General features: G+C 41.4%; 1 protein-coding gene across 1 annotated transcript in view; it reads left to right on the forward strand.

Moving 5' to 3' along the window:
* The window catches only part of Col25a1 (collagen type XXV alpha 1 chain), a 402,845-nt gene that overhangs the window by 211,243 nt on the left and 168,215 nt on the right, over window positions 1–23,387 (forward strand). The window contains exon 4 of the mRNA XM_006970377.4: window positions 17–24. Within this exon, the coding sequence (XP_006970439.1) occupies window positions 17–24 (8 nt within the window). The remainder of the gene's footprint in view (window positions 1–16; window positions 25–23,387) is intronic.

The raw sequence follows: 23,387 nt of genomic DNA on the forward strand, positions 1-23,387 counted from the left end.
CCATCCTCGCCCACAGGTCCTCCTGTAAGTATTGTCTGATGATTTGAGCTCTCTACATTAATCAAGATCCACGTATGTTAAAACCTTGTTAAAAACAGATATGGCTGAAGCTTCATTCAGGAAAATGTGACTGACCTTTTATGAATGTTTAATGTGGAAAATAATTTCTTTACTACACAATTTTGGGGTCGTGTGCTATACTAGAATGCAGTGTTTGGGGATGGGCTTTATTTTTTATGTTGTCACACACTGATTATTCTCTTGAGACTTTGGAGTAATGTATGAAGCTTCTGGTTTTGCGTCTTTTTCCTGGAATTCTGAGGTTTCTTTTGCAAGCAAGTCTCCAAGCTATTTCACACTTCTTTTTTCATCTGTTTAAACTCGTGTCTGAGATATTTGGATTTGCCGGTCCACCAAATGTAGATGGCAACATGATCATGGAAGCGATACCCCCTGTGCGCCGCCGCCGAGGCCAGTCATCCCTTCGAAGGCCGAACTTCCTTTGAAGTCTGTTGGAGCCTTGCCTGCATGAGGAGGCTGAGACACGGCCCTTGGAGAGTTGGTACTCCTTTCTTTCCCCGAGTAGGTCATAGCTGTGGCATTCCAGACTGTTTTGCACTCACAGGAATAGATTATCTTGTCAGCTTTGAGCTCGATGTGTTTTTGAGTAATATCCTGGATATGTGCTGTCTGACCCCGGTGTTTACACAGTGCACCGGGCCATTTCAGTAGCAGTGATCATTAGCCTTGAGATAGTTTCTCATCCCAGATTCTACATTGCCACTTTATCTGAGGCCGGCATAGTCCAGGGAGAGGGATTAGCACACACTTGTGGACTTGTTCAGAGGAAGCATTGGCTTCTAAATATCTTTTGCAGCCTTCCTGCTGTGTTCAAGGATGGGACATGAATCATGTTCGCAATACTCTTGCTTCTGTGACTGACTTATCTGCTCTTGCTTAATGCTAGGTAGACAGCGTGGCCCAGGTCTAGAAGCCTTTACTCCCTGCCTACATATTTAAGCTTCTGTCTTTAAAACTCAAAACAAGACACGACTACCCCAGAGGAAACTCCCAGGGTTACCAGGGGAATGACATGTTCAAGGTTTCTTTCTGGGGAATTTGTGTTTGTCATACAGACTGAGAAGTTAATTCCCATGTCTGCCTGATGGTGACCTTTAAGATGGAAGCATTTCCTCTTTGGTTCATTAAAACAGCATGTGGGCATATTACCTACATTTGCTTGGGCTATCTCCTAGTCCAGATTTTCTGCTGAAAGGTTTTGTGTATCTTTTCTTACTATATATAAAGAAGGGAAGAACTTACTAGGTCTCGGCTATTTGGTATGCAATTGTCTATGCACTTTGTGCACAAAATTTCATTTTCATTCATACAACCCTCTGATACTACCAGTGATGAAACTAAGGTTCTTTGAGGTTAATTCCATAAAGTTGCATAGTTAAGGGCTTGTGAAGTTAAAATTCGGTGGGATACATGTGATTTTATATAATTTCAGCTTCCTACTTAATTCCTCATGAATTCTAAGTGTGTTATAACACAGGCCATTGTTATAAAAGTTAGGCAGACCATGGTTAAATCACATTCCCTGGCATTAATAATCACATACAAAAAAGCTTGGTCCGTCAATGTAAAATGGCCACATTATAAAGCAAGCATGACCCCCTCCACACACACTTTACCTTGACTTTGTTTCAAACTAGTCGGGATGAGGGCAGCCAACTACTTCAAGGACATTAAGTTGTGGCCATGGGTTTTCATGCTGAGTAAGAGATCATTCAGATTGTTCACATGAAGGCTGGATGAGAAACCAGTTGTAGTAGTTTAAGTGAGAAATGTCCTCCATAGGCTCAGGCATTTGCACACTTTCTCCCCAGTTGGTGGCGCTCCTTGAGGAGTTAGGATGAACAGCTTGCTGGAGAGGGTCAGTCCACCTGTGCTTCAGCCCCACCTCCCCACCAAGATGAATTCTTCTCTCTCTGGAACTGTCATCCAGAAACTCCTTCCACGAATCACTGTTGGTCCTGGTGTTCTATCGCAGCAGTAGAAAAGTAACTGGCACACTAATAGTTGAAAACCAGGGGAGGAAGTGTGTAGACTGCAGCCTCTTTGAATACAATGGAGTTGTACATTGTTGCTTATGATGCTGTGCCTGGGCTCCTACAGGTAAAATTATCATCTCATAATGAAGTCCTGTTGAGCCTCTCATTTTTTAACCCTAGGATTTCTAAGAAGTATCTCTCGTCCATCTTATTTTGCTTTAGAATAAGTAGCTTTATAGGCAATTTCTATAGTATTGCTTATATCTGAATAAATATTAATGAATAGTGGCACTGTTATGATTAGATAGACTTACTAGCAATGTATTTATCTACAGACAGCATCCAATTATTTGTGATGTTAATGTCTGATCTTATATTTCCTATTTTAAACATCATTTTAGTTTTGTGTATAGTTTTCTTTTATTCTTTTCCATGACCTGAAATCTAAAGTTAATTCAATCCTATTTAAAAAAAATTTTATTTCCCTAATTGGTGTCTTTAAAATGTGCTCAGCTGTCTTCACAAGTAAGAAACTACTTCCTCTGCAGATATCAAGGTGTGCTACTATTTTAACCACAAGTGCCTTTGTTTTCATTCTGTATTTTTTATGTGAAGCCCACAGGTAGTCTGATAAGTTGATAGTCTTCAACCTATAGCAAGGAAGTCCTCCAGATGTCTCTCTTGCGGACCTCCTGGCATGCTGGAGCTTCTTATGAGCAGGATGCTGAGGCTCCACCTGTGTGCATTTTTTCGTCCTTCACTTTTTAATTTTGTTGTCAGAAATACTCAGCATAACAGGCAGCATTGGGCACATTGCAATGATCCACAATGTGCTGACTGGTCCAGGGAAGGGTGGCAAATCTCATTGACTTTTCTTCTTGCTAAAACGTACCTGTTCCTTGTTACCCTCTTGCAGTAATATTCTCCAGATTAAAAGAGCAAAATAATAAAAAATTATTATTGATGATGATAAAATTTATTGACTTCCCCTTTATATCTTCATTTGATATGTTTTGAAAATCTTGGGTAAAACCCACTAGAATGTGTGGGCATACCTAATTACATGCTTTACTTGTCAGTTTCTAGGTTTTTTGTATATTGAGGTTATTTATAATTTAAAACTAGAACTGCAACTTGAATGTGCAACCCACATATCAATTTACTCTACAATAAGCTGTTAAGCCTTAATCCATTTTGACAAAAATATTTATAAATAGCTGAAATGGAGCAATTTTATGATTATAAAGTCTGCTTTTTCTATTCATCTACTTTTCTTCTCATGAAAGTGACATACCTTAGAATCCTGTTCTAAGGAACTCCATGCAGATGCTTAGGCATCTAACTCTGATAATACTCCAGTGATGTGTCTGACCATTGTGTTTATTAAGTATGAAATTATGCTTTCAGTTTTGGATAGCTTGTGAGTGAGTATGTGTATGTGTGCACTAGCACGCGCATGTGCGCTATACATGCAGATAACCTACGTGTGTGTGAATGGAAGGCACAGGTTGACATGAGACATCTTCCTCAATTGTAGTCCACCTTGGATTTTGAGACAGGTTTGCTCACTCTACCTGGAGCTCACCAATTTGCGCTGCCCATTGAGCTCCAGGAATTTGGTTCTCTGCCCTCCAGTGTGATGGTTGTCCCACCCCCATGCCTGACTTTCAATGTGTGTTGGGGAATCCAAACTCTGGTACCTGGGCACTTTGCAACTGAACCATCTCCAGCCCTGTTTCAGATATATATATATATATATATATATATATATATATATATATATATATATATATATATATGAAGCAAAGACTTAGATATGAATTTGGAAAATTACTTCAGGATTTTTAAAATGAGCAAACATCTCCCCCAGTTTTACAGCCTGTCTTTCTGTCCAAAAGGAAGTTCTACTCAAATATTCATGGGTCACAGAATCAAGCATGTCTAATAACTGTAGCCAGAGAGAGAGTCAGGAGACCCCTTTGTAACTGACTGTTTTACTTGTATGGGTCCACCAAGCCCCATAATTACTCTTGATTGACAGAGATATGATGTTATTGTTGGTAGCTTGAACTCTCTGAGGTGTGAAATCCGATGCCGTTACACAGCCTGTTTTGTTCCGTCCACCTTCAGCAATTGTCAACTCGGCTTGAACGTTAGAATGTTGTTGACAGATGAGTGAGGCAGACCGAGCCAAGCTAAGCTCACTGTGCTGGTCCTGTGGTAGATGAATTAGGAAGAAAAAGTCTCTGAAGAACTTTAAGATGCAAAACTCTGACATCTCTACCTCATAATGAAGAAACAACTTAAGATTTCTCATTCTAGAGTAATTCTTCTCCAGATATAAGTATAAGTGATAGCAACCACTCATGTTTTGCCATTGCATGTATCAATGTCTATATCGCCTTAGTGACCAAGACTGACTAGACCCATTTTACAAAGGAAGAAACTGGGGGATGGGCCCGTTAATTACATAATTTGTCCAAGAGCATACATCAATCACGAAACAGAAGTAGAATTTGAACCTAGGTTTATCTCTCTTCAAATCTCATTTCCCTCCATGTGGCCCAAAGACGTTTTTCAGGCAAGTTGAGTTCTAGCATCACGGCCTTCTCTGTAGGTAGCGTCCTTGCTGTGCCTCGCTCTGCCTGCTGGTTTCTATCGGTTACTCTAAGTACTTTCTAGTTATCTGTGGACCTTGCAACTTGTCCATAGGCTTTCCTGTTGTCACTTACTCAGAACGAACTTACATGTGATGTGAGCAGTGTCAAGTGAAAGCACATTCCCTAAAAGGATAAGCTTTGCCTTTGAGTCAGGAAAGTGTGTTTGTGAAAGTTTTTAGAAAAAGCTCTTCTATGCTTTTGTTCCATTCTTTTCCTGTTACAGCAACACAGTAGTCTGACAAAGGCAACTTCAGAGCTGGTGGCTTGTTTCCATTCACGCTTGCTGGGCTCAGTCCATCATGGTGGGGAAAGCCAGAGCAGCAGGAGCCGGAATCCCATTGCATCTGCAGTGAAGAGGCAGGGACAGTGGCGTGCCTTCCCACCTCAATGAATGTAATCAGGACAATCCCCCATGCGTACACTCGGCAACTCATGTCCCAAGCGAGTCTAGATCCTGTCAAGTGGACAGCGAACAGACCATCGCCTTTAGTGACCCCTCTTTTTCCCTCTAATAGGATACTGTTGGAGACTGAAGACAAACTGTCTTGTGGGAGGTGATCTCAGTATAAAATACCTGTATAGCTAGATAACCGCAACATTCACTGTAGCAATCCAAAGGAACAAAAACCTGGACAGTTAATTTAGGTTTAAAGGCTTCTAGGAATAGAGTTAGAAAAAATGGTAACAGGCTGTTTGATTTTGTTTCTGTTATAAAATACCACGACCAAATCAACTTGGGGAGAAGGGTTTTTTTTTTTTTGTTTTTTTTAATATCTTATAGTCTGTAATCCATAATCCAGGAAAATCCTGACAATAACTCAAGGCAGGAACCTGGAGACAGGAACTGATGCAGAGGCCATGGAGGGATGCTGCCTACTAGCTTGCTCCCCATAGCTTGCCCAGTCTGCTTTCTTATACAACTCAGGATCACCTGCCTAGGGTAGCACTGCCCACAGTGGTATGGGCCATCCAAAGTCAACCATTAATCAAGACCATACCCCACAGACTTGCCTACAGGCTAATCTTACAGAGGAGGCATTTTCTCAATTAAGAGTCTTTTTTTCCAGATGACCCTAGCTTGTGTGGAGTTGACATAATAACTAGCCTGTGCAGTTTGAGATCTTGTGTATATGTTTACCTGTAACTAGAGTTTTCCTGCCTGGCCCAGATTCTCTGTGTGGTAGCCATCTTTACGTGGCTTATTTTTTATATTACCTTGAGCCTATTGCTTTAAACTGCAGCCTTCTAAGCCTGAAATGGCGCTGTGGCTGCTGCCTCCACCCACTTCAGCTTCCCAACATGGCGGTGGTACATTTTCCGCCAGCACTCTCAGAAATAGTGGATCTATGCTTCTATCAAAGCAGCATGTAGCCCAGAAACCTCTTTTTTTGTTTTGTACTAGCAAAGGCTAAATCCACGACGCAGCTTAATGTGCTACTTGCAGAGGCCTCATTTCCTCCAAACTGCAGGTCGAGTGCACATGCCAGAAACCCGCCATAGTAGCTCAAACAGGCAGGTTGCCACTAACTTGAGAGAAACAACTAGGAACTGTTTTTAGCTCTGTTTTATAATCTTTTTTTTCCCTCAGGTTTTAGGTGGAAACTCTTGCCAACACTTTGGGAGCCATTTGTAACTAGAGTTTTCCTGCCTTGCCCACAGTCAGGACAAATCTGTCACCCGCCAGTCCCACAGCCGCTCAGACCCAACCAAGTAAACACAGAGACTTATATTGCTTACAAACTGTATGGCTGTGGCAGGCTTCTTGCTAACTGTTCTTACAGCTTAAATTAATCCATTCCCATAAATCTATACCTTGCCACGTGGCTCATGGCTTACCGGCATCTTCACATGCTACTTGTCATGGTGGTGGCTGGCAGTGACTCTCCCTGCCTTCCTGTTCCCTTAGTTCTCCACTCTGTTAGTTCCACCTATACTTCCTGCTGGGCCACTGGCCAATCAGTGTTTTATTTATTGACCAATCAGAGCAATTTGACATACAGACCACCCCACAGCATTTACCTCCTGCAATATAAGATAAAAAGGGGGCTATAATGGTGAACTCTTAAGAAAAGAGTCCAGCATCCTGTTTTTAAGTGGTTCAGGGCTACAGATGGCAAAGTTCAGCCCCAATTTGTTTACTTGCTTTCTGTGTTCTTCTTTATGTAGGCTATAGTGCCAGATAAAGCAGACCTTTGAATTGTACAAGTGGTATAAAGCCTACAAACTCATCTTCAAATTGAGATAGCTCAGGGTGTGTGTGTGTGTGTGTGTGTGTGTGTGTGTGTGTGTGTGTGTGTGTGTGTGTGTGTTTAATGAGGAAGACAAAATAAATATATAAGTATCAGTGGTATTTCTTTGCAACGTTGTGTTTTCTATGTAATATTTATGCATACCATCAATTTGAGAATGGCTATAGCCTTGATATCAGATAAGAACTGAGATCTTGCTGGCTTGCCACAATGGACATTTGTTCCTTGTATGTGGTGTAGGACTGTGCTTCTAAGTGGGACTCAGACCAGTGGAGCCTCTGTCATCTTCACATTCTATGCCTAGACTCCCCTGGGGTTGGACCAAAGATGAAGAAAGAGCAGAGGGTCAAGTGGGGGATGCTCCATATATCATCACTTCTACCAAGAAACGTGACAGGAGTCAAGTCAGCTGCTTACATAACTTCAGGGGATGTAGAGAATCATAACTAGACTCAAAAGGAAAGCTAAACAAATCAGAAGAGAAAAAAGAGGGAACTAAAAGAGTGATCCTTTTAAATTAAAATATAAGGAGGAGAGCAAGGCAGTCATACATCTTTCTTTTTTTCAGTTGTAGAGATCAAACCCAGGGCCGTACCACACTCTTGGCAAGTGCTCTGTAGAGCTACATACACCCCAAGCTTCATTCAGAATTCCTAAAGACATTTAAAAGGGAAATGTATCAGATAGCTGGATATGTGCATACCATTCTGTTAGCAAATCCACTAACAAATGAGGTGTTCCTGTCACTCTGTCCCATTTTGCTTTCTTGTCACCAAATTCTTGGTCTCATGGCTGAGTTCTTAGAACTGTTTGCCATGATGACATGTAGATATCTCATGGGACAAGTTAGGGGAGTGACTTTGTGATTTGTGAAACAGTAACTATCAATGGCAAGAAAGCTACTTTAGGGTTAAATGTACCTGCAAAGCAGCTTAGACACATTTTGAAAGCAATATTTTTAACAAGGTCGGATGAGTGATTTGAGTGATAGCTGTTTCTCATGAGCAGTTAAGCATTAATAATACCCAGCAGTGCGTGCACACGAAGGGGACCTCAGTGGCTCCATTCTTCCAAAGCAGCCACTTGAAAATGCTGTGATTGCTCTGCACAGAGAATGGTGCCACCCCAGTGCTGAGTCCGTGGTCTCCATGAAGCACCCCACCACCGCCATACACACATTTAGCCAAAGTTAACTAAATGTAACATTCATCTATGGATATTGTCCACAGGACTCTGATATGGAAATACTCTCCTCCTTTCATTATTAAATAAAGTTCCATTTTCTATCTGGCAGAATTAAGAAAAAAAAATTCAGATCATGAAATCTGCTGTTGCCAGTTTCTTAAATGTTCATTACAAAATTATTAATGATTTTAGTACACATTTACTTTCACAAATCTTCCTGCTTGTGGTTAAAATAAAACTTCTTGTTTTATCCTTTCTAATGCCCCAAAACTACTCACAATGTATGTACTTCTAACTCACGTTGCTGAGACATTATTAAAAATTATAGTGGTCAAAATAGAAACAGAGAGATAGAGGTAGGAGGATGCCACATGATTGTTAATAGCTAGTTCATTAAAAGACATTTAAAGGATAGTGCCATGATTGATTTACCAAGGTTGCTCTGAGCATCCAGGGCGTGGCTTCCCCTCTGCTGTGTAGTGAGCGTGAAATGACCTTGTCTCCAGAGACTTCAGAATCCAGTAGAGAACAAAACACAAACTGATTTGATGGGGAAAGAGCAATATCAAAGGGAAAGCAATACGATGGGGAAAGAGGCGTGTTCGTGGCACACCCAGGCTCAGTGGGAGAATAGTAGGGGAGAAAACGGTCCAGATTTGATCATGGAGGGGAGCCAGGGTATGTCTGGTCGAGGTGATTGTCTTCTACGTGGCTTTTTTTTTTTTTCCAAAGAATTTAACGTTTAAAAGTCTTTGAGGTACAAGGAAGAGTGACATCAGTGAAAACAAAGAACAGGTGTGTTAAGTCAGGCAGGAGCCCAGGGATAAGATGAGGAAGAGTGAGGAGACAGACTGAGACAGAGGCGACAGAGGACCTTGCGTGCCAGGCTACGTCATCCGCCCCAAAGTGTGCAGTCTCAGTGGAGTTAGGCAGAGCAGGCATGACCAGAGGAACGTTTTAGAAGAGCACTCCTGCAGAGGACCTCAGAGGGGAGGAACGGAAGAAAGAAACGCTTCAGCGTCACTCTGGGAGATACTGTGCAGGAAAAGGCCTGAGTCGGGGCATGGCAGGTTTTGTTGCTGTGGCAGAGATGACTGGCAGATATCACTAACTGGGAATTCTTAATTTGGGTAAGTTTTCAGAGATTTTCCTGTCATAGCAGGGAAGGTATGGCAGATGTGATGGCTTATGTTTATTTTCAACTAGATTTAATTTAAAATCACCAGAGAAAACATGGCTGTGTCCATAAGGATATTTCCAAGAAGGTTTGAGTGAGGTGGGAGGAATAGGGCCATTGTGGGTGGCACCATTCCCTGGGTTCAGGTCCCAGAGGCCATTTCTCTCTTCTTCCTGGATGTGGATGTAATGTGACACCATGCCCTCTAAAAGGAGGAGGGTACCTTCAAACAGTGAACCAGATTAAACCCGCCACCGCACCCACCCACTCCCCGGAAGTTGCTTTTATACAAACAATATGGCCACAGCAATGAGAAGATTGTAGTTTAGAACAGCTGTCCACAGCATGGACGCCAGGCGGAGAGCATGCCTGTGCTTGGGATGCTTTCTCATGTTTCTACTTCTGTTCCATCTGGGCTCCCAGCCTGTGGGATGGATGGCCCACATTCAGGGAAGACCTTCTCTCTGGTTAATCCTTGCACAGACACACCCGAAGCTGTGCTTTACTATTCTAGCTGGGTTTCCTCAACCCAGTCAAGGTGATAGCAAGATGACTCATCACAGAGGTGCTGCAGGACTTGTCCTTATGATAAGGTACCTGGAAGGTTTGTGACTGCATAGAGGGGAGGTAAAGGGTGGTCCAGGGAGATACATGGCTTCACAGAGTAGGGGTGAAGGGTGGCCTGGAAGATACATGGCTTTCTAGAGTGGGGGTGAAGGGTGGCCTGGGAGAATAAGTTAAAGCTTACTCCCTGGGGAGAGCAGAGGAAGGCATACAACAGCACCTCAGGAAAAGCGACCTTTTATGAAGACATGTATTTCCATTTAAATTTTTTTTTGAGTTTGGAAAACTGGAAAGATGTCAGAGTGAAGGTACTTACCAACTTCCAGAGGTACCAAGCTCTTGCCATTTTAACCAAAAAGGATGGTTTGCTTGGGCATTTTTCTCTGTGCACTGGCATGGTTGGAGTGCATGATGTCCTGCAAAATGGATAATGAGATTGGAAACAAAAAATGGATGCAGTCTAGTAGAAGGGATCTTGGTGAGTCTCTAGAGAAAAAGATCCAGGAGGACATCTGAATATGCACATCTAAATATGTAGAGAGTTATTTTATGGAAGTGGCTTACAAAGCTGTGGGTGTTAGCAAATCTAAAATCTGTAGGCATGTCAGTGGGCTGGCGTGCATGCTGTCTGGGGGAATCCAAACTCAGTTCCTCATGCTCACCCAAGGAAGTACTTTACTAACTGGCCCAGCTTCCCAGAGCCCTCAGGTGGGATTTCTACATTTCTTCAGGTAGCGTATCTTTTTTTTTTTTTTTTGTGATATATATTTTTTATTTTACAATACCATTCAGTTCTACATATCAGCCATGGGTTTCCCTATTCTCCCCCCTCCCACGCCCTCCCCTTACCCCCAGCCCACCCTCCATTCCCACCTCCTCCAGGACAAGTCCTCCCCCGAGGACTGTGATCGACTTGGTAGACTCAGTCCAGGGAGGTCCAGTCCCTTCCTCCCAGACTGAGCCAAGTGTCCCTGCATAAGTTCCTGGTTTCAAACAGCCAACTCATGGAATGAGCACAGGACTTGGTCCCACTGCCTAGATGCCTCCCAAACTGATCAAGCCAATCAACTGTCTCACCTATTCAGAGGGCCTGATCCAGCTGGGAGCCCCTCAGTCTTTGGTTCATAGTTCATGTGTTTCCATTCATTTGGCTATTTTTTTTCAATAATTGAGTAAAACTGAAATTTATTATATGCCACAGTCGTCCTAGGGACCTCCATGCTATATATATAGCCTCTATGGTTCTATGGGTTGTGGTCTGATTGTTCATTTTATATCTAGAATCCACCAATGAGTGAGTGCATACCATAACTGTCTTTCTGGGTTTGGGTTACCTCACTCAGGATGATTTTTTCTAGTTCCATCCATTTGCCTGCAAATTTCATGCTTTCATTGTTTTTCTCTGCTGAGTAGTACTCCATTGTGTATATGTACCACATTTTTTTCATCCATTCTTCCGTTGATGGGCATCTAGGTTGTTTCCAGGTTCTGGCTATTACAAATAGTGCTGCTATGAACATAGCTGAGCATGTATCTTTATGGTATGTATCAGCATTCTTTGGGTATATGCCCAAGAGTGGGATGGCTGGGTCTTGAGGTAGTTTGATTCCTAATTTTCTGAGAAACCGCCATACTGATTTCCATAGTGGTTGTACAAGTTTACATTCCCACCAACAGTGGAGGAGTGTTCCCTTTGCTCCACATCCTCTCCAACATTGGTTGTCATTGGTGTTTTTGATCTTAGCCATTCTAACAGGTGTAAGGTGGTATCTCAGAGTCGTTTTGATTTGCATTTCTCTGATAATTAAGGATGTTGAGCATTTCTTTAAATGTCTTTCAGCCATTTGTAGTTCTTGTTTTGTGAATTCTCTGTTTAGCTCTTTAGCCCATTTTTTAATTGGACTGTTCAGTGCTTTGATGTCTAGTTTCTTGAGTTCTTTATATATTGTGGAGATCAATCCTCTGTCAGATGTGGGGTTGGTGAAGATCTTTTCCCAATCTGTTGGCTGTCTTTTTGTCTTATTGACTGTGTCTTTTGCCCTGCAAAAGCTTCTCAGTTTTGAGAGGTCCCATTTATTAATGGTTGTGCTCAGGGTCTGTGCTGTCGGTGTTTTATTTAGGAAATGGTCTCCAGTGCCAATGCGTTCAAGAGTGCTTCCTATCTTCTTTTCTATTAAGTTTAGTGTAACTGGATTTATGTTTAGGTCTTTGATCCACTTGGACTTGAGTTTTGTGCATGGTGACAGATATGGATCTATTTGTAATCTTTTACATATTGACATCCAGTTATGCCAGCACCATTTGTTGAAGATACTTTCTTTGTTCCATTGTATAGTTTTGGCTCCTTTGTCAAAAACCAGGTGTTCATATGTGCATGGATTAATGTCAGGGTCTTCAATTCGATTCCATTGGTCCGTATGTCGGTTTTTATACCAGTACCAAGCTGTTTTTATTACTATAGCTCTATAGTAGAGTTTGAGGTCCGGGATGGTGATGCCTCCAAGGGTTGCTTTATCGTATAGGATTCTTTTAGCTATCCTGGGTCTTTCAGGTAGCGTATCGTATGCAGGGAATCTTGACTTCTGTTATCAGGGCCTTTAATTGATTGGAAGCCTACCCTCCTATTGAGAGTAATAAGCTTTACTTAAGAGTCATTCAGAGAAAACACAATCACATCTTAGTAAATATCTTCACAGTCCCATCTAGCTGGTGTTTGACCAAATGCCTGAACTCTACAGTCCTGCTGTTGTAACATAAAATATTAATCATCACTGCACCGAGGTCTCCAAACAGACCCTGCTTCTCAGACCTCAGCTGAACATACACCATGTCTTGTGTTGCTTCTTCCTCTGTAGCTGTAAACACTTCCTCCGCCTTTCTTGATGCCTTGACTTAATTCAGCTTTAATATTCTATGTTAATAACCTTCAACTGTGGCTGGGAACTGTAATACACACATGTGAGTGTCGAGCATTCTTGAGTGATAACGCACTATATTGTTAGAAGTTAGATACCAGAAGCCCTCTGCATAAACAAACTTCTTTGGACCAGGTTGAGGGTAGAGCCACTGTATGGGTATAAAAAGAAATACTTTCATTAAGTTTGAGAGCATGTTCATGTTCACTTAGGCAATCAAGAGTAGCATACTCTTTCATTTGGCTCATGGCCTCTCCAGTCATTGGTTTGGGACCAGATGTGTGGCATCAGATATGTGTTCCCTCCCATCCAATAGGAAAAGAGTTGGTTAGCCCCAGTATAGTAGTTCCACGGTTGCTCCCATGGCTGTATCTTGTCTGTCAGGTTAGTATGCTTGCAAGGATAATGTTAACTGGGTGACACTGTTAGTGAATGCCTCCCCAAGGAGCCTTCATAGCATCCTTTAGTGCTAGAGGCACTAGTCATTGCCCTGCTCCTCTTGATAGTTCTTAAAGGAAACAGACTTATAGAAGATGGCTTCTATGTGATATGTGGGTAACAATAACCAGAATGCTCATATTTGATCTCTTTGTTGCAAATAAATCCCATTTACACTTTTTAAGGAACAACAACAAGATGGTCTCTCCTACTTGGCACATTTCAATATTGAACATTCCTGTACATCTGGCATTTGAAAACCCATGTTTAAGAAGATGGAGGTGGTTACAGTTCCACTGTGCAGAGACCATGTTACCAGGGAGAATAAAGACAGCTTTGAAGCAGCAGGGGCTGGCCAGGGAAGAGAGGCATCATTCGGAGGTACCCAAAGGCCGTTCACCAAGCCAGAGAAGCCAGGGCCGCCTTTTCCCAACATTGCTCCATGTGTGTGCCTCATCTCCTTCCTCCTGGCTCCAGACCCATTCCACCTCCCTGTGTTCTGCGGGTGGAGGAGAAACCTACGGGCATACCCACAAAGTGGCTGAATCACCATTTCCTTCTGTGAATACACAAATGAAATCCATATTTGTATAACAAGCCCACAGAAAAAGAGGGGAAGGTTTGGCAGGCATGGTAGAAACCCAATCTGGAAACTACAAATTTAAAAACAATTATTTTAAATTTCATATCACAGACTTCCTTTTGGAGGCTTCCGTTCACTGCATCTATATTAGGATATCCTTCTGGGAGTGGAAACAGAAGCATTTCAGAGCTCATGGACTTTATAGGCTACATGAAAGCATACTCGAGTCCTGTACTGCAGATGCACTCTTTTATTCTGATATATAATTTCATTCAACAGTAGTAGACGTACATACATGGCCTATTGATTTGCAGTTTGGGAACAATTTCAACTTGCTTGCTTCCAGAGAGCATTATTAATAGCCGATGCCATACAGGTCCAGGCTTTTTCACAGGTGAGGGGGAAGTTGAAAGAGTGGGCTCCAGAGCACGCTGCAGGCCCCCAGATAATTTACTGCCTGTCTGTGGTAATGGCTGAATGTGTATATCTTTCACCATATGTAGCCTTTCATTTAGACTTCTAATTCATGGTACAGAATAAGAACCAGTTTGTGAAAAACCCTCCCTTGGAGTGGAACTAATTAACTTGGCTGGAGCCTTTCAGCTCCTTTGACTATTACCCAATATGCCCTAGGAAAATCTCTGGATAGGAAATGACCTAAACTTCCACTTCCAGTTGTGGGGATTATATATTTGGATGGCCTCTCCACCCCTCGCCACCCATTTACTTTGCATATTCAAGTTAATCTTCTAGCCATTGAATAGCGGTGCCTAGTAAGCTGGCATTACCACTGCATCCAGACTTCATACATTATATGGCATGGATTGAAAAAGAACTGTTTCCAAATTCTTGTATTGTTCACTGGGTTGAAAGTTGTATGAAAGATGGGGATTTTTTCACTTTGCTGACCAGGTCCCCTGGGTTTTATTTGTTAAGAATGTTATTTTCCCATAGGCATTAGCTTCCCCTTTTAGAGGGGGAAATGCCCCCTTCCTTTAAAACTTAAATTTAGTGATGTTAATAGAATTCAGAAGAGAGCTTGAAGATCATACACCAGCTGATGGCAATTTCAGATCACTGGAAATTTTTAAACAAAATGAAAAATTGCTTGAGCTCATATCAAATATCATAATTTATAGGAAACTCATTATAGAAACTGCATAGTTCCTATAATAGGAAGTTTCCTATGTGCAGATATCTAATCAAAAACACAAGGCAAATGAACTAGGACCTGAGTCAATGTGAGGGTAAGATTTTATTTTGTCATTAAAAATGTACTTAAAAAGCAGGAAGTTCTCTCCTTTTCATTTCCAAAACTTCCAGTACTTTCTAAAAGTCTGACAACACACTTGATACTAAAGCACATAGACTTCTAGGATTCAATTCTGTTAAAAATATGAAATAGAAAGCTTTCACTCAAATAAATATTACTGGACATGCATTCATTCTGTTGCATAAGGGCAACCTAGATGTAGTCCATGGTTGGACTTTGAGTCAGTTATAATACATTCACTATACTGTGAACCATTTAGGCTTCACAGACCTATGGGGAAGTGTTTGGTAACAGTCAAGGAATGGTTTACACCATTGCTTCTGTGTGGAGGCTGGACGTCAGCATCCTTTCAGGATGGAGGTGCTTCTCTGATGCACCATGTTTTTATTGGCTGCCAGGAAATATGAACAGTGGCAGACTAAAATCATTATGATAAATCTCCTATCAGAAGACAACTATAAATGTTTTTAACTTGCTTACACTCTGAATGGTATCTAAATGGCATCTTAAATTATAGATGTCCAAACTGCTTACTTTAAAATTACAACTAAAACCATCTAAAGATTTGACTTCATCCATTACAGTGATCATTTTGAGCTCAATGGTGTAATTACTTATATGTATATAAAACTTCAGCTCCATGCTTAAACATCCAAATATGTGTATGCATGTGTGCTATGTATGTACATGCACATAGGGGTATGCTAAAAGCCTCATAATAGAGTGTTAAGTTTTAATACTGGACACAAAACCTTTTACCTTTAATACATTTTAAAATATTGCATCTATAGAAATTGACTAAGATATACTATCTCTTCAATCAGAATGCCTGGTGGTTCAAATTTTTCTGCTAAGTGGGAAAAGAAAGTCTTTTAGAAGAATCTTTCCCTAAGATTTTATCTTCAAACAATGGAAAAACACTCAAATTATACAAACTCCAGTAGATAAGAGCCCTAGATACAGAGCTCAGGTTATCGCCTCAATTTTTAAAGTTAGAAAAAGCAATGTGCATCTCCGATGGGAACTAGAGGAAGGATGGTGTCACGCTGACCCAGGAGCACTCTGTTGAGAAAGAAAGACAAGGGACACAATAGCACACAGCATGTTGCTTCTGAATTGATTCCTTTCTGGTGAGCAACTTTCCGAGTGCCCCGGTATCAAACAGTGCTGTTCATGAAGTCTTCATGCCCACACCTGCTGCCCAGCTCCAGCTTTGACTCTAGTGTCTCTAACACATTTTCTGAGATTTCCTTTTCAGTTTTCTGTCTTCCTCTCCTCTAGGCTGTTCTGGAGCAACACTCAGGATATAGGAGAATGTGCGTTCTGTTTTCGAGGGAGGAGGGTTTAGTTTCTTAAGAAATAATGTGTAGGTAAAAATGGTTTTCAGTTTTCAGTTAGCCATAAGCTGGTACTTCACAATGGGAGAACAAGCCTTGCTTGGTTAAGGATCAGAACAGCACCATGAAAGAACTTACTCTTTATGTAGGATTATCCTTTAACTACCGGATTATCGCTTAACTACTTGAGTTAAATCTCCACATTTTGTTAACTCTGTTTTACCTTAATCTAAATAATAGAATTGGGAGAAAATGTGGGAATTTGCTTACTGTTGAATTGAGTTTAAATTGTTGGATATTTTAGTACTATTTTTTCTTTTAATGTTCTTTTTTGATTCAAATATAATTTAGACAAGGTTAATGTTTGTATAAGAGTGAGAATTTATTACATGGTGACATAAGATTGGATGAGGAGTGTTTAGTATTGGGATATTGCCATAAAGTACTTTTCTGCTAAGGCTAGAGGAAACATGATTCTGTAGGATTATTTAAAATTGTGTTTAATATTTCTTATTCTTTACCTATTTGCTCCATATGAAAGGAGATTACTGAAAATAATTGGGAAACTGGGAAACTTTGACATTTTTCTACAACAGAAAAATAGGTTAAAATTCCATTCTCTAATATTGCAAAAACAAAGAGAGATTCCAAAATGATTGTTTCTTTAACATTTTTGAGAATCTGAATCATGGTTTGGGTTAAGTGTATGACCTCTGTCTCCAGACTGGGGCATCCTCTCTGTGTTCCTGCCTGCAACATGACGACCCAAAGGGGACCGGATTCCAGGTCGTGATAGATGGCTCTGGTGGGAATACACAGGGGCTGAAGGAGCCCGGGGCTGTGCTGTAGCGGCCCTCTGACACTGTGCCATTAAGCAGAGTGAGGATTTGTCACCAGCCAGGCCCCTGGGCTGCCTTTGTGTGTAAAGGCTATGCCCCGTACCTCTAGTGTCTTAGCGCATGCTCCCTGCAGTATCCACTCTTTGTGTGTGTGCACGCATGTGTGTCTGTGCATGCGTAGTTGAACTAAACTGACACACTCCTCTGAGTTCCTTTCAATGAAAAATAAAATGGCTGAGATTTGTAACTTGTCAAAAGCTTTGAAAAGATGGCTTTAGCAGACTTTATTTTCAAAGGTTTTTACTACCTCTTAAGAAAGACCTGGTGGGGATCTCCTAATTTACTTCATGCACACCAATTATTAATAATAATGTCTATTTTAACCTACTTCCTTTCATTTGTACAATTTCAGGGCTGGCCAGTCAGCCATGCCCAGGCAGGACATGACGCCATTCATGCATGGCAGCCGGTGCTTAATTCTCTCCCCAGCAGACCAGGAGCATGCTGTGGCATCAGCTCACAAACGCTTTCCTTTATGCCCTAGCAGTTACTTAGACCCATTCAGTAAGAACCTGTGGTGCCTCATCAATGGAGGTAACTTAGCCAATGGCTATGAAAATGCTGTTACTTCCCCTGTCTCCACTGAGGATATTTGTATTACAGAAGAAAGACGTGTTCCTGCGGCTCTCAAGGTTGACACTACAGTATCTGATTTAGTCTCGGTACCACTAATTGTGTAGTGTTTCCTTCTAAAATAAGGTGGCTCATTTTTCAGTACCAACAAAATTTTTTTATTGAGAAGAGAGAACTTTAATTACTTTTCACAACTTGGCCCTCTTTAACAAGGTTCTCCAGTGGCTGGGGGTCTATAGGAATCTGAAGTAATGCATCACCCTGTGCTGTCTGTGATAATAAGCTCCCTGCTGAAGTGGCCAGGCTTTGTTTTTCCTGGTTTCTTTATGATAATTCTTGTCTGGAATTTAATAGGAACTCAATAAAAATCATATAAGGATGAATTTTTAAAATACAAATGTTTATGGTAAGTCTTCCACTACCCAAGGACTGCACAGTGAAACATCAGGAGTGTGGGCTGTAGAATGTGACAGACCTTTGATGCCTCAAGCCCGTGTTGCAACCCTGGTGCTCAGTGGTCGAGGTCATGGCGGGCATGGCACTTGCAGTTGTAGTTCTACCAAAGGGAATCTCCTCCACCAAGCAATTTTTTACTGTCTGTATAGCTTTGGAAAGGTGTCATGTTAACCTTGTAACCGTTTGAGCATTCTGAGTCATGTAAGTTTTGTCAGCTCTGGGAGGGATGCTTGGTTTCTGAAAAATAGCTATACCACAACTACCAATGTCGACAAAAGCAACAGCAAAGCCCTGGAAAAGCTTTTACTGTACAAAGAGTGTGCAATTTCTGAGGAGCCACAAGTAACCAATGCTTGTGATTTAGGGCAGAATGCAGTGTCATCAAAGAATGAAGTGGAAGTCTTGGGCAGTCCTGGAGCCTTTTTTCATCTCTCTCCAGCTACTCACAAATCTTATGCCTTATCTCTTTGAATGCAGTAGACTTCTCTCTGTGTGTATACACAATTGTCTTTGCAGTTCTTCCCTCACAATGACCAGAACCCTTTGCAAATTGAAAGCGGGCAGTGCTGCTTGTCTGTGTAGAACCTCTCTGCCTTGTGTTCTGTGTCATCCTGATTAAAAGCCAAGTTCTCACCGTGACTTGTACTGTTGTTAGGGTCTGCAGGAAGTCCCATAAAAGGCCACCAGTCATGTATGCAATCAACAAGAGTGTTTATGAAAATTACCAACATGTTGGGGTCTAACCATCTGACAAAGTGGCAAATGGCAACCTCAAGAAAAGCTCCCAGGCTCCTTTTAAGCAGAGTTAGGGGATTTCCAGGGAGGAGAGATTAGTCTGGGAGCTGATTGGTGGGTTTAAACAAAAAGCTCATAGGATTGGCAGGTGGCTGTAGTGGTTAGGGACTTTCCAGCAGCAGGGTAGGGAAAGCTATCTTTAACTAGCAGGAGGCTGTGGGGCGCCTGCTGATTGGTTGCCCCTGAGTTGTGGGTTTCCTGAGAACTGCTTGCTCAGCTCCAGCCAGCTCCAGTAAACCGAAACTGAGGCCTGGTCCCTGGCAGGGCTACTAGGAGAGCCTGTCATGGCTCTTGCCTGGCTCCCCGGTCCTCTCACTGTCTTGTTTTCTATTCCCTTCACTTCCACGCTCATCCTTTCTTGTTATTCCCTGCAGTCCAAACAGCCAACAGGTTACTTCCTCAGCCCTCTAAGCATCTCTCTGCTGTGGGCATTTCCCCTCGCTGTTCCCTTTGCCTCTTCTCTGATCAGCCCTCCCACGGCCGCCCTGTTAGTTGGCACCCTCCCACTCATTTGATCCTTGGCCTGATTTTCCTCCAATAATATTCTTTTGCTTAGTTTTTACCAACCATCTGCTGTATTATTTATAAACATCCTCTGAAAGCCTGCTTCCCTCACAAGAGTGAGAACAGGTACTCAATCTTACTTACTCTGTATCTTCTAACTCTACAATGTGCAGAATGCCTGGCACACTTGTAGAGGTCTTAACAGTTAGTAAGTGAATGGACAAATAAATTTCCAACCTCATTCTTCCCACTCCCAACAGACAGCCACCTCTGAGTGTTCTGGGGTTTGGGGCATGAGCACTTTCTATTCTGCTCTATACCTGAATTTATATCTGTGTTTATTCCCATTGTCCCTTACATAAATTGGTGTCTCCTTTTGTAATCTTTATTCTCTAGTGCTTCCTGCTTTGTGTTCTTATACATACTGATTTTGATCACTAAGCCATTTCTTTTTCCCAATTTAATAGTTTGCTGTCTGTTTTTAAACATTGTCAAGAACTATTCCAGGGTCCGGTGGTCTTTTAGAGAATCAGAGAGCTCATTCCCTGGAACAAAGAGATGAACATTAGGGAAAGAGTAGAGCTAGCTGCAGAGGAAGGGACAGGGACAGCTTTATCCCCTCGAGATGGGAGGATCAAGGGATGCTGGTTGGGAATTTTATAGAGGACCTGGGTCCCTCCCTTCCCCCTATTGGTCCAGTTCATATGGTGCCTTCCTGCCATTTCTCCACCCAGTGTCCTCCAGGAACAAGACGCCATCTCAGGGAGTCTAATCTGCCTTCCTTGTCTACCCATGCCCTCCAACTCTCCTTCAGTACCATGAGCCTTACCACAGAAACTAACCATTTTCCCCAGCTCTATATCCCTTTTTATTCCCTATTTTTCCTTCCCTCATATGCAATCACTAAAATTGTCTAACTCTATTGGCACAAATGCTTTCTACTCTCTCTGCCTTCTGCACACACGCTGATTCATCCCAGCGTGCTTTTTCTAAAGCTCAAAACATTTCGAATACATTATCCCAGGTAGCCAGTTACAATCACTCACACTTTACCTTTCAGTTGACACTTACCTGAGATCTCTAGAGCTTACTCTCACCTACCTGCTCAGTCACCAATAGTTAACATGATTATCAACTTGACAGATTTCTAGATTGAGTTGATTGCGGTGGGAAGGCACACACTAAACACGGGTAGCACAGTGCTGTGTGCTGGAGTCTCAGACCAAGGGGGAAAGTGAGCAGAGTGATAAGGTTCACCACTCCCTCCTTCCAGATTGTAGATACAAGGGGACCAGCAGTCTCTTGCTCCTGCCTACAGGTCTTCCTTTCCATGGTGACCTGTACCCTCAAACTGTGAGCTCAAATAAACCATTCTCTACATTGATTTTTAGGTATTTGTCATAACAGTGAGAAAAAATGTAAGTGAGGGCACAATGAAAACACCAAACTGGACCACTCCCTGGGTAGAAAGAAAGGTTTATTGGGGATCAAACTGCCAAGGCCTTCTCTTGGTACAGGCAAAGAGAAGAGCAAAGTGGCAGGAAAGCAAGCAGATTTGACTGGACAGTCAACAGGATGGGAGTCTTTAAGCTGATACAGACTGTTCTTGACTGAGAACTAGATGTCCAAGGGAGTTGACCTTTGAGGGTAGATTAAAGAATGTTCCTGGCAGATTAAGGGATGTTCCTGGTAAACATAAACCTGCCTCTAGGCAGATTTATTTTTCTACTGAGGGTTTCTTAACCCGAGGTGAAGGATTTTCCTAGGGGATCCATGGAGGACTTCAGAATATGTTATGCATACAAAATTGTAAAGGTAGCTGATTGGAGCAATGGTAGTTCGTATCCAGTTTGAAAGGTTGCAGACCACTCACTGCTCTTTTCTGTCTCTGGAAGGATTGCATTCAAGCCCCTAGCTTCAGCTGTTCAGCAGGATAAGGTGAGAATGAAGGAGTTCCAGTCACCCATGTTCACAGCCCAGTTAACCTCTTTGTAAATCCTTGTGTTCAACTATAAATGGTATAAATGACTCCAATTTGCAGGGCTGACATAACAAAGAGACACTATTTATAAATTTTTTAAATAATTTCTAGTATTGATGAAATGGTGATCACTGATACAGCCCCAAACATGAAGGACATTAAGTGTAGATTTATGGCCTTGAAGATCCTTTTTTCAATTTTGCAGTATATTTCAACACCCTGTCTTACTGGAAGAATCGTTATGTGACTCATGCATTATAACTTAATCAACTCTTTGGGTGATAGGAATATGCTAGTATGCATTTACTGATGCCAAACATTCAGGATAGTAAAGAATATTATAGAGTTCATCTTTTAGCAGGATATTCAGAACTGGAATTGAGAATGAATGTAAATCTAAGCAGTTTGAGAGACAGTTGTAAATGTACTTTACACTTTTAAGGGTGTTATTAAACTTAGCAGAAAGAAGAGAGGATTATTTGGCATATACAATATAATGGAAATTGGTTTTTGAGTTCTTTAGAAAGGCATGTCCTCTTAAAGCTATGGAAGCTAAACAGGTTCTATCTCGTGTGTGTTCCTTGTTTGTTGTATCTTACCAAGCCATGTGTCTGTTATGCTGGTTACTTCTTTATATGTTAGTTACCAGTCCTGATTCTGTGCCAGAAGGGGAAAGGCTCAGATAAGTATGAAACAGAAGAGCTAAGTCACAGCCCCGGTGCTGTGGTTTGCAAACCAGGGAACGCTCCAAACCTCCACTGGCACCGACCCTTGTTGTGAGGAGTTCTAGCCTCCACTCACTGGTGCTGACCGTGTGCCTCAGACCCCACCCATTTCTGCCACTCCCTACTCCTAAAAGTAGCTCTGCGCACAAAAGCAAATTTATAGTTCTTGCTCTTTGAGTTTTGCAGGCTATATTTTAATAAATTTGCAGTCTTTTTTGAGTGATTGAAACACCCTGAACTGGGAGAAAGATGGAAACTAGAATTCAAGATTACGGACTTGGATTTTGGTGTAAATAGATGTAGTTGGGGGAAAACATAGCAACTTAAGATCCCATTTAAATTTCTCCACAGTGAATGATATCAAGTGGTAATATACTTTTATTATATTAAAATAATAAATAAAGTGTTGACAAGTCCAGAAAACTACAAAGCAATTACCCACAGTCTACCCTCAAGGCAACAACTCTTTTTCCATCTCTCCTCCCTCTCTTCTTCTGTCTTCCTTTCTCCCCCTTCACCTTTCCCCTCCTTTCTTCTTCTCTTTCCTTTTCTTCTTTTTTTAGATGAACAGGGTTATAATAATGTCTGAATAAATGCATATTTTGCACAAATTATCCTAGAAAATACAAAATCTGCACTCAGTATACTCTAATGTAAATACATCTAATTCAAAATTATAGGGAGCTGCATTTCCAATCTTCTATCATAAGGAAATAATTGGGAATATAGCCAAGTATGTATACTGGAATATATAAACATTTATAATACTTAAGATCTGGATAAATTTCAATGTACAATTATGCCAATACATTTTTAATGATATAAATTAATGCATAAATATCATTGAATGCTCCAAATTTGTGATGACAAAATGTGTGTAGTAGATCTGTTTCTTATGATCCACATATAAACACTTATTCATAAAAGACCAAAATAAAGCACTGTGTTAGAAATGCAATTTTAATTATTATGACAGTGACTTATCAACCTGTTTATGTATGACTAGAATTTTAAAT

The sequence above is a fragment of the Peromyscus maniculatus genome, chromosome 6, assembly GCF_049852395.1.
Source record: "Peromyscus maniculatus bairdii isolate BWxNUB_F1_BW_parent chromosome 6, HU_Pman_BW_mat_3.1, whole genome shotgun sequence".
In the NCBI taxonomy this organism is placed as follows: domain Eukaryota; kingdom Metazoa; phylum Chordata; class Mammalia; order Rodentia; family Cricetidae; genus Peromyscus; species Peromyscus maniculatus.